Source organism: Aquarana catesbeiana, linkage group LG08 (genome assembly GCF_042186555.1).
Source record: "Aquarana catesbeiana isolate 2022-GZ linkage group LG08, ASM4218655v1, whole genome shotgun sequence".
Classification (NCBI taxonomy): Eukaryota; Metazoa; Chordata; class Amphibia; order Anura; family Ranidae; genus Aquarana; species Aquarana catesbeiana.
In genome coordinates, this window is record NC_133331.1 from 274312998 (window position 1) to 274328330 (window position 15333).

The 15333-nt window shown below is 43.9% G+C and overlaps 1 protein-coding gene across 1 annotated transcript in view; it reads left to right on the forward strand.

The window, feature by feature from the left end:
* RPS6KB2 (ribosomal protein S6 kinase B2) overlaps window positions 1-15333 on the forward strand; it is a gene marked incomplete at its 5' end in the record, with an annotated part of 74069 nt that overhangs the window by 42703 nt on the left and 16033 nt on the right. The window contains 2 exon segments of the mRNA XM_073597290.1: window positions 5539-5643; window positions 11684-11778. Coding sequence (XP_073453391.1) covers window positions 5539-5643; window positions 11684-11778 — 200 coding nt within the window.

Below are 15333 nucleotides of genomic sequence, written 5' to 3' on the forward strand. Positions count from 1 at the left end.
GATATGCAATTAGTGGACCTCCAGCTGTTGCAGAACTTCAAGTCCCATGAGGCATAGCAAGACTGACAGCCACAAGCATGACACCCAGAGGCATGATGGGACTTGTAGTTTTGCAACAGCTGGAGGTCCGGTAATTGCATATCCCTGTTCTAGTTTGAAATGGAAGTAAGCTCATTGTACTTCTTATTTGGTGAACTCAAGTTTCCATGGCCAGTCACTATGTTTTACAGTCTTTAGCCATTTGTGCTTCTGTACAAGAGCATCGGGAAACCCATGTCTGCTGCAAATGTTCTGCTTACAAGAGACCCTGTCAATGCAGGAACACACACTTTCTTTTTCATACATCATGGGACACAGAGTTAGGCTAATATTCATTACCTGCTCGGTTATACTTCATCTCCAGGTGAATGAACACTAGTAGACCAAAGGTCTTTTAGACAGGAAGTGATCCCCTATATAACCCCTCCCATACAGGTAGTACTTCAGTTTTTTACCAGTGTCTGCAAGGTGGATGGCACAGTTGTTTGAGCTCTCTGAGCTCCAGGTCTCTAGTCCCACAAACGGTTCTTGAATGAATCAAGGGATTGACCGATCGGATACATTTTACACAGGCTTCATATGCTTAGATAAATGGTACCCAAGCCTCACAAAGAAGACTCAAGATCCTGCGAGGTTTTGCCTGTAATACGGCCTCCGGGCGCTGGACCCTGTGAAGTGGAATCCTGGACACCACAGCACAATACGTTCCTGCGGGGTGCTGTACAGGTCCAAGGGAGTGGACCCTAAACATGAAAAGGGTACCCAGACCTTAAAGGTCCTCAAGTGACAGGAACCCGCTGTGAAGGGTGAAGATTGAGCTCTTGGTTTCTAAGCTGCCCTGCGCCTGGACGGGTAAGTGAAACCCCTTTTATTTAATATTGTGGGGTGTCCCAGTGACTGTAACAATCAGTCAAGCTAGCTAGAGGCTGGACACCTGTATGCGGTGACCATACGGGGGAGTTTTTGGGCTAGCTGTGGGTGTTTGCAGAGTGTACCCTTCTTCTTTCTTTTTTTTTTTTTCTTTTTTTCTCCTTTTTGAGCTGTGTATGCCAAGTATGCGGGGCTTCCAGAAGGCAGCTGTGAGACAGAGCAGGCACTTGCAGTGGTTCATTTCTCCTTACCCGGGTCACGTGAGTCTACAGGTGTTGCTTCGCAGGCTAAAGGTGCTTAGCAGGATTTTTGCATAGGGGCTTGGTGAGCCCTATTAAAGGGTCACCCTTCTGAGGTGTGTTAATACTACACCCAAGTACTCCCTTTTTGTGGCTAGTAAATGTCTTCAAAAAAGAGGAGCGGGACTAACACTACAGGGAAGGGCACACCTATATCATCAGTAGTTTCTGATGAACCTAGTCGTATCCCTAGTGTTGTATCCCCTGAAGGACCAGAGGCTTCCGAGCAATCTGAGCCTCTGTGCCTATCTAGGACTGTGCCTACAGTCAACGCTGCTGCTTCACCCTTTATCACTAAGGAGGGACTGTCCTTGGCTCTAGCCAGGTTAGAGCACAGGATTGCTGGCATGATTGCCTCCATCCTGCAGGGTAGTAATAAGCATGACCGATCCCCCTCCCCGGAGCCTCCTAGTCTGGAGCAGGAATTGGTTGAGGATGGGGAAGAGCTTAAAGCTTGGGATTCTGTGGATGGCCTGGCGGATGAGTCTGCTTCCGAGCAATCTGGACAAGAAGATATCCAGTTGGTTTCTGCCTCTCAATCGGAGGCTTTTGATCCTGACTGATCCTGATCCAAAATGGTTCGTTCTGCCTTTAAGTTGTCTCTTATAGCGGTTACTGAGCCTTCCTGGTCCTCTTTGGGATCCCTGAGGTCTCTTCAGGCCACACAGGCTTTCCCCTTACACCCTCTGTTGCAACAGGCGGTGTATGCTGATTGGGAACATCCTGACAGGATTTTTGTTCCTCCTAAGAGGTTTTCCCTTTTTATAACCCATGGATGAAAAGCTTGTTAAAAAGTGGAGCATGCCAGCCGTAGATGTAGAATGACGGCTACAGTGCGGCTCTAACTCTGGGAAGGCATACTATGATGTCCTCACAGAATCGCGCCCCCTGGGGCGCGCACACGGGAGTTTCCATGACTGCTGGGTCCCGAGGACCTGGCGCCTCACGGATCACAGTAAATGGCTACTGACAGCGGCAGTTTACCATGTGATCAGTTTTTGGCTCTACCCTTCGGCTTGCTACAGCTCCCCAGGTGTTCACAAAGGTCCTAGCACCAGTACTGGGTCTTTTAAGGGCCCAAGGGATCCTGTTGCTCGGGTATTTGGATGACCTCCTGCTCAAAGATCACTCACTACAGGCTCTAGAATGGAGCATAATGTGCACAGTGCGGTATTTAGAAAGCTTAGGCTGGATCATGAATACCAAAAAGTCAACCTTGAGACCAGATCAAAATCTAAAGTATTTAGGTCTGATCCTAGATACGGTCCAAGCAAGAGTATTCTTGCCACCTGCAAGGATCTGTGCCCTGAAGGATCAGGTGCATCAGATAAGGGGCACCAGACAACCCTCCATTCGGCTCTGTATGAGTCTTCTAGGGAGAATGGTATCCTCCTTGGAGGTGGTGCCCTATGCCCAGTTCCATTCCAGACCTCTACAACTAGACTTCTTGTTGGCTTGGAACAGGAGAGGACAAGCCCTGGATTATCCAATGTGCTCTCCTTGGGCACGCCTAAGCCTAAGCTGGTGGTTGCAGGATCAGAACATGCAAAAGGGAAGATCCTTCCTCCCAGTAAGACCCCCTTTCACACCGAGGTCGTTTAAAAATAGCGCCTGCAATCCGCCCTCAAACAGCTGCAGCATTGTCTCCAGTGTGAGCCCGAGGGCTTTCACACCGGAGCGCTGCGCTGGCAGGACGTCAGGAAAAGTCCTGCCAGCAGCTTCTTTGGAGCGGTGAAGGAGCGGTGTGTGTACCGCTCCTCCACCGCTGCTCCCCATTGAAATCAATGGGGCAGCGCTGGGATACCGCCGGCAAAACGCCGCTATTGCGGGCGGTTTTAACCCTTTCTCGGCCGCTAGCGGGGGGGTAAAAGCTCCCCGCTAGCGGCCGAAATGCACCGCTAATCCAACGGTAAAACGCCACTAAAACTAGCGGCATTTTACCGCCGACGCTATGGGCGGCTCGGTGTGAAAGGGCTCTAACTTGGAGAGTAATGACTATAGATGTCAGTCTCTCAGGCTGGGGAGCGACTCTGGAGGGGCTCACAGCTCAAGGGAAATGGTCAAGGACAGAACAGATCCTGCCCATCAACGTCCTGGAATTACGGGAAGTACGACTGGCCCTACGGTCCTGGACGGTATAGTTTTAGGACTGCCCTATCGGGGTTCAGTCCAACAATGCCACTGCAGTGGCCTATAAAAACCACCAAGGCGATACCAGGAGTCGTTCAGCTCTGAAGGAGGTGAACCATATACTAGCCTGTGCAGAGGAACATGTGCCAATTATATCAGCAGTCCATATACCGGGAGTAGAGAACTGGAAGGCAGATTATCTCAGCCATCAGCAGATCTGCCCGGGGGAATGGTCCCTACACCCAGGGGTGTTCCAGGAAATTCGCCAACATTGGGGATGGTGAGAGGTCGACCTACTAGCATCCAACAACAAACTACAGCAGTTTGTGTCCCGAACAAAAGATCCTCTGGCAATCGGAGCAGATGCTCTGGTAGTTCCATGGAGCCAGTACTCTCTGGTTTATGCTTTCTCTCCGATCGCTCTCCTTCCACATTTGTTGAACAGGGTTCGGAGAGGGGGAGTTTCAGTCATTCTGGCCCAGAAGGCCCTGGTTCCCGGAGATTGTGAGACCGACAATAGACGGGCCATGGACGCTTCCACGGAGCTCCAGTCTACTGTCTCAAGGTCCTATATTCCACCCCAGTTTACAGTCTCTAAATTTTGACGGCATGGCTATTGAAACCAGGGTTTAAAGGACCGTGGCATCTCGGGACCAGTGGTGTCTACCCTAGTGAATGCTAGAAAAGCTGTCACTAGGAAGATCTATCATAATGTCTGGAAGACTTCTATTGCTTGGTGTGAAGACAAAAAATGGCATCCTCGGAAATACGTGATTGGGAGAATTCTCTTTTCTACAGTCATCTGTGGAAATCAAATTGGCTTTGAGTAAAATCAGAGGTCAAGTATTCTTCCAAAGGCCTTTAGCTTCCCATTCACTGATCCGAACCTTTATGCAGGGGGCAACTCTCTTGCTCCCCCCCCCCCCCCCCCCCCCATTAGGTCACCTATGTTTCCTTGGGACTTGAACTTGGTGCTGTCTGTTACAGAAGCAACCATTTGAACCTATCAAGGAAATTCCATTAGACTTGCTGTCACGCAAACTAGCCTTCCTGATGGCTATCACCTTGGCTAGAAGGGTGTCAGAGTTGGCGGCCCTTTAATGCAGGGAACTATACTTGATCCTCCATCACGACAGGGTCATGTTACAACCTGTTCTATCCTTTTTTCCAAAAGTGGTGTCGGCCTTTCATTTAAATCAGGACATTATTTTGCCTTTTTTTTTTTCCCCTCTCAGCCTCGTTTGACGAAGAGAAAAATGAATTCTTTGGGCATTGTCCAGGAAGTCAAGGTTTATTTGTCTAGATCTACGGAGATCCGAGGACCAGACTGTTTTGTTTTACCAAAAGGACCCAAGAAGTGGCAGGCAGCTTCCAAAGCTTCCATTGCCAATTGGGTCTGTCAATTGGTCATTCAGGCCTAAGGTCTGAAACATAAAGCTCCTCCCTTTAGGGTGAGAAATCATTCTACCAGGGGTGTAGGAGCCCCCTGGGCTTTTTGCCATCGGGTATCTGCGGCTCAGATTTGTAAGGCTGCCACCTGATCTTCAGTGCATATGTTCACAAGATTTTATCAGGTGAATGTGTACGCAGTGTACCGCGGGCTGCCGTATAAGATCTGATGGCTATTGTTGGGCAGGGTGTCTCCCTCCCCTCAAGGCTTTTGCTCTGGGACGTCCCAGCAGGTAATGAATATTAGCCTAACTCTGTGTCCTATGATGTATGAAAAAGAAAATAAGATGTTTTCGTCATACTTGCCTGTAAAATCCTTTTCTTTGAGTACATCATGGGACACAGATATCCCTCCCCTCTTTTTGAGGATTCTGCGCTTTGCTACCAAACTGAAGTACTTCCTTTATGGGAGGGGTTATATAGGGGATCACTTCCTGTCTAAAGACCTTTGGTCTACCAGTGTCCATTCACCTGGAGATTAAGTATAACCCAGCAGGTAATGAATATTAGCCTAACTCTGTGTCCCATGATGTATGAAAAAGAAAAGGATTTTACAGGTAAGTATGATGACAAAATCCAATTTTTTTTTTTTTTTTTTGTTTACTTTTAGGCACTTCTGTTTTTAATAAGACCATATTTTGTTTCTGTAACTATTTATTTTTACTTCGGCAGTAGTCTACAACTACAGTGTTTTACTGTTCCTCCTTTTTTTTTTTTTTTTTTTTTTTTTTTTTTTTTTTTTTTTTTCTAGCTGTCTGAGGATGATGCCAGCCATTTTGGTGCCCATTTTACCCGACTGACACCTAGTGACAGTCCTGATGCTGTTATCAGTGAGAGCGCAAGCCAAGCCTTCTTGGTGAGTTTAACAACCTTCTTATCCTCTGACATGTCTGCAACAAAATTTGCCATGTCTTGCAGTAAAGTGAACTTCTTTTTTTATATGCCTATATTAGTGTTTCTCAAGCTTTTTCCAGTCATGGCACCCTTAAAGTATTTTCCGTCTTAAAGCACCCCAGTCTAATGCTTGGTTTACATTGCTGCTTGTCGACGTGCAGACAAACGCACTGCTCTTTTGCAGATGCCAATGCATGGCACCCCCCACGCATTGGCAAACACAGTGCGTTTTCAGTGCAGCCCGATTTTAAAAAAGGGTCAGGGGCTGTTTTTGGTGAGTAGGAAGCCCAGTGAAATGAATGCCCTGCATGCAGCTGCACAGATGTAAACCAAGGGCTGGTTCACACGAGAGGGGGATGTTAAAGCCACGTGGTTGAGCCACGTACTTGCCTGCCCCAACTGCCCCCCCTTTAGCTGCAGAGGCAGCAGCCAGGGTAATACACATGCTGTGGCTGGAAGTATACCACCAGGTGAATGAGGCTGCCCTGCAACCAAGTGCATTACAAGTGGTTGCAAAATGGTGATGCTGCAACTGGGGTGTTGCGAGGGAGGTGACGTGCCGCCTCTAAACCACTTGTCAAATGCCCCTAAAAGGAATCCCAAGCATGGGTTGCTTTTCTGAGCAGTGGCAGTCCTTGCTGCTATGTGAACAAGCCCATAAAAAACATACATACATACATACATACATACATACATACATACTATACATGCACGCACACACAGAGCCTTTTTAAAAACAGCAGTACTGTATGCACATTGTGTACTGCACTGGCAGGTACTGGCCTGTAGGGGAGGCGGAGAGGTCAGAACTCAGGAAACCATCTCCCCCATCCACTGCGCTTCATTTCACTGTTTTGCTCGAGCGCCCACTGTGCCAATGTACAGTTTGGTGGGGAAATGGGAGCTCGGTCTGATCTGACAGCCTTTCCCATCTTTCCCCTGATTTAATTTCCAAAAATATTTGTATTAATTTTCTTTTCCCTTCAGTCCTTTTTGGCGCTAAATACCTTTTCAAAAATCACTTGCTGTAATGGGTGATCAATACACAACAGGATTTGCTATGTGTGCATAACACAATTGCAGCAAGCCTTTAATTCAGTGATCATCGTATAAAGCCAGTGTCTCTGCCTGGCAGGACTGGATACCTGATTTTTCTCTGCTGCTGTTAAGTAACACTTATGCCCTGTACACACGATGGGATTTTCCGATGGAAAATGTGTGATAGGACCTTGTTGTCGGAAATTCCGACCGTGTGTAGGCTCCGTCACACATTTTCCATAGGAATTTCCGACACACAGTTTGAGAGCTTGCTATAAAATTTTCCGACAACAAAATTCGTTGTCGGAAATTCCGATCGTGTGTACACAAATCCGACGCACAAAGTGCTACGCATGCTCAGAATAAATTAAGAGACGAAAGCTATTGGCTACTGCCCCGTTTATAGTCCCGACGTACGTGTTTTACGTCACCACATTTTCCGACAACTTGTGCGACCGTGTGTATGCAAGACAAGTTTGAGCCAGCTTCCGTCGGAAAAAATCCATGGATTTTGTTGTCGGAATGTCCGACCGTGTGTACAGGGCATAAGGCCGGGTTCACAACTTCCGATCTGACTTTGCCCTACGACTTCATGTCTGACTTCCATGCGATTTTCAATGAACAGGATCTGACTTTGATCCGACCTTACCAGGCCCTTTGAGTCTGGTATGAATCTTGAGGTAGGGACCCCACGCCAAAATTAAAGGAAAAAACGGCATGGGGGCCCAAATGTCTCCCCCACACCAAGACCATAACAGACTAGGGCCGAAAACAATTAATTGATTATGAAAGTAGTAATCGATTTAATCGGCCAGCCGATTAAGTTGGCCTGCATACAGAATACATTATTTGTTTACCTGTCAGGTATTGCAGTGCAGCACACATACAGCTCAGTAAACAGTCCATACATGTCGGTAAGTGTCTGAACTTGTGAATGTGTGAGGTGCAATGCCTCATGGGACATGTAGTCCCAGGCAGGAAGTGAGTGGTTCTAAAGGCAGAAGTTTTCTTTACCTTGCTATAGGGACACTTTAACTATACTTTGCAGCTTGCTATTGGGGCACTCTGAAGGCAGAGGAGTCAAAAGTGTCGGTGGGGGACCCTAGAGGGGGATCCAGGCTGCTCTGTGCAAAACAATCACACAGAGCAGGTTAGTATAACAGGTTTGTTGTTTTTAATTTAAAAAAAAAAAACAGACTTTAAAGACTCAGGGAAGATCAGCATCTGAACCCAGAGAGGGTGAGGGTGGAGGCTGATAGACTGGAGGTAATATAAGGCATTATAATTATATTTAAAGCAAACCTTTTTCCAGTATTGTGCATTTACATTTAAAGTGATCATATCCATGAAAAAAAGTCTCAGCTTTTAGTACTACTTTACTACAAAGTATTTATATCTCCCTTCCACCCTTCATATAGCTTCACGTCTGACTCCTAGTTAAAATGCCCATATATCCTACTTCTGGGTGTAATTATTATTAATAATAATATTATTATAATATTACTTTCACTGTTCCACAGTAAAAAAAATAACCCCATATAGTAGCGCTTATTTTCTCTTTTTTTTTTTGTACTATAAAGGGCTCAATTTTTTTTTTTTTTAACCCCATTATGTTAAACGGCTTAGGTCTAGGTCACACCTATGTGTTTTTTGGTGATTTTTGCATAAACGCACTACAATTCATGTAACATGGTTTCCTATGGGACACGTTCACATCTATGCTTTTTTTTCAGCTGCTGCGTATATGGCAAGGGTCAAGGACTTTTTTTCAACGCAAAACGGCTCTTTTTTGGTTCAATATACTTCAATGGAGAAGCTACAGAAAAGCATGTAGTGTGTTTTTTGCAGCAATTTGTTTTTTTTAATCTGCCCATCAACAAATTGGCCAAAAAAAGCATTAAAAAAATGGAAAAACACAAATTGCCGCAAAATCACGTGCACAAAAATCAAAACTCACAGCAAAAAGCACTGCAAAAACAGGTCGAAAGCAAACTGCATAGGTGTGCACCAAGCCTTATGCAGGCCACAAGGATCAATTATCAGACGAGAATATTCATACAAAACATCTTTGTACATTCGCTGAATGAAAGAATGTCATTTGAAAATTCCACTTGCTTTTAACATTCAGTTTTAAAATGAATGTAATTTTCTGAACCAAAACCATACACTAACTGAAAATTCCTTTTGACCAAGAAGTTTTCCATTTCTAAATTTTCCCATCACTGTGGTTGAAAACAAACGTCAATTTGACAGAGCTAATGTTTCGAAAATGATTTTTTTTTTTTTTTTTTTTTTTTTTTTTTTGAAGGAAGACATTGGGGGTTATTTACGAAAGGCAAAGTACACTTGGAAGTGCAGTTGCTGTAAATCTGAGGGGTAGATCTGAAATGAGGGGAAGCTCTGCTGATTTTATCATCCAATCATGTGCAAGCTAAAATGCTGTTTTTTTATTTTCCTTGCATGTCCCCCTCGGATCTACAGGGACTGCACTTCCAAGTGCAATTTCAAGTGCACTTTGCACTTGTAGTTTGCACTTGTAGTGCAAAGTGGATTTGCCTTTTGTAAATAACCCCTATTGTTTTTGTATGGCCAGCATAAAATATATTACAGTTCTGTTTGAAAATCTGCAAATCTGCAAAACAGTCTTTAACCACTTCAGCCAAGGAAGATTTGGCTGCTCCATGACCCGGCTATTTTTTTGCGATACGGCACTGCATAGCTTTAACTGACAATTGCGCAGTCAAGCGATACTGTACCCAAACAAAATTGACGTCTTTTTTTTTTTTTTTTTTTCCCCCACAAATAGAGCTTTCTTTTGGTGGTATTTGATCACTTCTGCAGTTATTTTTTGCGCTATAAACAGAAGAAGAGCGACAATTTTGAAAAAAAACACTATTTTACTTTTTGCTATAATAAATATCCCACTTCTTCTTAGTTTTTTGAAAAAAAAAAATGTATTCCTCAGTTTAGGCCGATATGTGTTCTTCATATTTTTGGTTAAAAAAAAAACGCGATAAGCGTATATTGATTTGTGCAAAAGTTATAGCGTCTACAAAATAGGGGATAGATTTATGGCATTATTATTATTATTATTATTATTATTATTATTATTATTATTATTATTATATTTTTTTTTTTTTTTTTTTTTTTTTTTTTTTTTACTTGTAATGGCGGCAGACAAATTGGACACTTTTGACACATTTTTATATATTAGTATGAACACACGATCTGTCTCCTCTCCCCTGAGAGAAACAGGATCTGCGCGCCCCTAGTGGCCAAAAGGCGAAGCGTCGTAAGGTAACGTTTCGCCCAGCCGTGCCATTCTACCGCAGTAAAACTGCGACGGATGGTTGGCAACCAGTTTTTTTTTCCTTAAAAACCTTACATATTAACTAAATTATACACCACACTTTTTTAAAGGTTATTAATCAAAACCATAATCGGCCAACGAATCGCTTATGAAAATAATCGTTAGTCGTATCCCTATACCAGACCCTTCGATCTGATATGGATTTTGAGGGGAAACCCCACGCCAAAAAGGCACCTTGTCCCCATGTTGGAGACTAGGGCCTCTTTCTGACAACCGTGGGCAGTGGTTGTGGGGGTCTGTGGGCAGGGGGCTTATCGGAATCTGTAAGAGGAGGCCCCCAGATCCCGCGCCCCCCCCCATGTGAATGAGTAGGGGTACATTGTACTCCTATTCATTTATCCAAAAAAAGTGTGAAAAATAAATTACAGTACACAGGTTTTTTGACAAAGTCCTTTATTAAAAATGAAGAATTTCCCCCGTCGCAGCGCCAATGTTTCTTCTTTCTCCGGTTCTTCTCCCTCCGCTGATGTCTTCTTCCTCTGGTTCTTCTGCCAGGTCTTCTCCCGACGCTAGTTCCCGCTGTTGTGTTGGCTTCGGTGTGTGTCATTTTCTTAGCCATGGGGCGTGGCCATCCACTGGCGCCATCTAGAGACCCGGCCCCCTTATGACATCACCACCCCATCATGCCCCGGACAGTAACGTCACAGGTGGGTGGGGTCTCCGGATGACGTCACTGGATGGCCAGCTCCATGGCTATATAAGAAACGGCGCACACTCCGGAGCTAACGCAACACTGGGAGCTAGCATCAGGGGGAAGACCTCAGTGGAGGGAGAAGACACATTGGAGCTATTATGGGGGACATTCTTCATTTTTAATAAGACTTTATCAACCTGTGTACTGTTTATTTTTTACACTTTTTTTTGGGTAAGTAGGGGTACAATGTACCCCACACTCATTCACATCGGGGGGCCCCCTTGTTAAAGCAAGCTTCCAGATTCTGATAAGCGCCCTGCCTGCAGACCCCCACAACCGCCCAGGGTTGTCGGGAAGGGGCCTTTGTCCCCATCAACATGGGGACAAGGTGCTTTGAGGTGAGGGGGAGCAGAGCCCCCCACCCAAAAGCATCCACCCCCTATTTTGAGGACCTGGGACCTGGTATGGTCCAGGAGGGGGGGTGTTCCTCATTGATGGAAATGCTGTAGAATCTAGAAGTCACCAGCAAAGTAGTAGCAAGTCACTCATCCAGCCAGCAAAGAAGTGACACATGGAAACAAGTGAGTGTTTCTTCTGCCTTTTTTTTTTTTTTTTTTTTTGTTTTTTTCTTTTCCCCTCTCCCAGCCTGAGCTTTGTTGTACAGTGACTGCGAGAGGATAATACCAAGTCAAATTTAGGTACTCAAAGATAAAATTCATAACCTTGTTAATGAATACAGAGGTGCATTCATTTGTGTGTTTTGTTTTTTTTGTTTTTTATCTGAAGCAATTGAGGCATGGAGTTGAAGACATAGATTTTCAAGCAGGATTTTATCCTGTACAATGGTGATGGGGGGGGTGGGCTCAGATAATGACTTCCTATGTTTGGGTGTTTTGTTTTTTTGTCCCCATTTTTCCAGTTTTTATGATTGTAAACTTGTATCTTTTTATCACTGGATAGGGTTTCACTTACATCGCTCCTTCAGTTTTGGAAAATCTTCGCGAGGTCTTCAGCTTCCAATCATGGCATCAGTCTCCTCATCTTCCATCTCAGAGGTGAGCACTGTAACTCCTAGTGTAATGTTATGCTATTTGTCTTTTTTTTTTTTTTTTTTTTTTTTTTAACGTTATAACAAACTTTTTATTTGCAAGATTGTACATAATACATAAAAAGCATTTGTACACTTGTTTAGCATCATGTAGAAAACATTCCGTACACAAAGAACATAATACACATATATTTCAATCATATAGTTAGTTCTTTAGGTTTAGGTACACTTCCACACCCATACCTAGTAAGTATCAGGATAGGCACCGTTTTTGTGCATGTCGTAGACTCTTGTAACCATCTATCCCCTATTCTGTTATATTTATTTGGACAGCCTCTGCTTAATATAAAGGAATTTTTTATATGGAAGGGTTGTGTTAATGTCTCTTTTCCAGTCCACCAATTGAGGGGGTTCGGATCTCATCCATTGTCTGGCAATAATTTTCCTAGCAGAGAATAAAGTTTCATGTAGGAATATTAATGTGAATTTATCTAGTGCATCTGGAAAAATCCCCAGTCGGCATTGCTTTGGGTCGAGGGTTAAAGGGGACCCCATTTCGTCATGCAAGAAGGTAACTATTTGCTTCCAGTATTCTTGTATCTGATGGCAAGACCATATAAGATGAAAGAATGTGCCTGTTTCAGTTCCACACATTGAACATTTTATATCTAGCTACCCTAAGAGGAGTGAGGTATGCACGATGAAGTATAAAAATCTGGGACAGTCTGTCTGAAAGTTTGGGTGAAACCAACTTGCATATTTCCAAGGCCTCCTCCCACTCTTCATCCTCCATCCCCCCAACTTCCCTCTCCCATCTTGGTTTCAACGCGTAAGCTAATTTTGCAGAGGTAGGGGCGGATAACATGTTGTAAAAACAGGAAATTAGTTTTTTTGAGTCTGTATCCTTGACTATGGCTATAATAGAGTTAGGGGTGGGCTGTGGAAGACTCTGTGAAAATTGCGTTTGAATCGCATGACGGATCTGGAGATAACAAAAAACATTTGATTCGGAATTTGGAACTCCATCTTAAGTGCCTCAAACGTTTTAAAAGTTCCGTTTGGGAACAGATGGTGTAAATAGTATATGCCCTTGGCTGCCCATAAATCTGAGTTCTGGATTTCGTTAAGTTCCTGCAGCTTGTTATTATGCCAAAGTGGTGTATAGTCATTAAATAGTGATATCTCTAATTTAGAAGAAGCCAATTCCCATATGCGTCTGTAGTGATATGACAAAAAATGTCTATAATCTTTTGACTGTTCCCTACACCCACTGCTATCCCGTTTATTGGATCTCCAGTATACTGAACCCAACGGGGGCTCAGCAGAATAAGAAAGCGTTCCTTGTCAGTTTTATCAATGTGAAATAGTTGGGATAGCTGTGACGCAATATAATAATGGTTAAAATCAGGTAGTGCTGTTCCACCCATGTCCGTTGAATTTTTAAGTGTTTGCCATGAGAGTTTGTGTCTAGATTTTCCCCATATAGATGGTTTAAGTAGTGTTTCTAATAATTTAAAATACTTGAGGGGTAGATATACTGGAGTATGCCATAAGACGTACAGTACCTTAGGCAGTAGTACCATCTTTATTAAATTGACCCGACCCCATATTCCCAAGGGGAGGCGGGACCAGACCAGGATCTTAGATTTAATTAGGGAGAATAATGGTTCGACATTCAAGGAAATATAGTCTACTGGATTCTTGGATATTTTAACACCAAGGTATTTTATTATACCTACCCGTTGAAGGGGTAAATTAGACTGTGATTCTGTAGGTGGAAAACTATCAGTTTTTTAACTATCATATCTGTGACTTTCCCCAGTTAATCCTCAAGCTCGAGAATTTCCCAAATTGCTCAATTATGTTAAGAGCTGTGTGTAGAGATAGTTCAGGGTCTGCCAGGTAAAGGAGAGTGTCGTCTGCATAAAGGCTAATTTTCTCAGTAAGGGATCCGAATGTCAAACCTTTTGTCTCCTGGTTAGAACGGATGGACACGGGGAGGGGTTCCAATGCCAGAGCATGGAGCAAAGGCGAGAGCGGGCATCCCTGCCTCGTACCTCTGCTTAGGCCAAATTCCCAAGAGGGGCATCCATTGGCCACCACTCGGGCAGTTGGTTGCTGGTATAACAGTTGCACCCATCTGATAAATTTGGGCCCAAATCCGTATCCCTCCATATATCTCCATTCAACCGAATCAAATGCCTTGGCTGTATCTAATGTTACTATCACTCTTGTGCCCACATTATCATGCTTGGCCTGGAGATAAATAACTTCCTTAAATTAAAGTGTTACGGCCAGGCATAAACCCAGACTGATCCACATGGCTAAGGGATAGTATTCCTTTATTTAGACGTTTGGAGAGTACCTTGGCTAATATTTTGACATCTACTTGGAGTGAAGATATGGGGCGGTATGACTCAGGGTAACCTAAATCTTTCCCTGGTTTGGGTATTAGTACTATCGTGGCCTCTCTCATGGATGTAGGTAGTGTTGAGGTTTCGAACATAGTGTTATAAAGAGTAAGCAGTTTGGGTGTAAGTATCTCAGAAAAGTGTGCATAAAATTCAATGGGCAAACCATCAGAACCTGGGGATTTGGACCTAGCAAAGTCTGCAATAGCAATCTTTATCTCCTCCACCGTGAGGGGTGCCTCAAGAAGTTCAACTTGACTCTCCGAGAGTTGTGGAAGTATGAGGTTGCTCAAAAACTGATCCATTATTGTCGTATCCTCCGAGACCGTCGATGTGTAAAGTTCTGTAAAAAAATCTAATCTTGGAGGACACGACAAAAGGATCCGTGACTGGCTGTCTATCCTTATCGTGAAGTGTAATTACAATTGGGGGTTTGTCTTCACTATGAACAAGATATGCAAGCAATTTACCTGCTTTTTCTCCATGTTCAAACCACCTCTGTCTATTGAAGAATAATTTCTGTTTAGCTTTTACATAATGCATCTGGGACACCACTCTTGTCTGTAGTTTACGTGTATTGGCATTTGTTATAGCTGGGTCAGCTATATATGCTTGTTCTGAAGAAGATGGCTCTATGATTGCTTTATCTAAGGCTTCCGCGGAGTTTTGTTTTAATCTGATTAATGCATGAGGTCAGGACAGCTCAGGCATGCAACTTAAACGTGTCCCACACTACTGGCGTGGGAGCAGAATGTTCATTGTCTGTGAAAATCCGAGTCCATTCCACCTCAAGCATATCATCTTCTGGCCAGCAAGGACAACCAAAAAGGGTTCAAGCGCCCGGCCCGCTGCTGCTTGGCAAGGGACACGCTAAGAGTAATGGAGTAAAAGCTATGATCAGACAACAGCCTAGGTCCAAAGGACACTGTCAATAATCTAGGTAAAAGTTGTTTAGACATCAGAATGAAATCTATTCGGGACATCGAGTTATGCGTGGAGGAGAAACATGAATAGGCATTGGTATGCGGAAATTTATGTCTCCAAATATCAATTAAATGAATGGATGAGGTTATTTTATGTAGTTTAGTGTCATTTGTCCTCATTGCAGCTACTGTCAGTGGGCGAAGTCTGTCTAGGGTATCATTCATTGT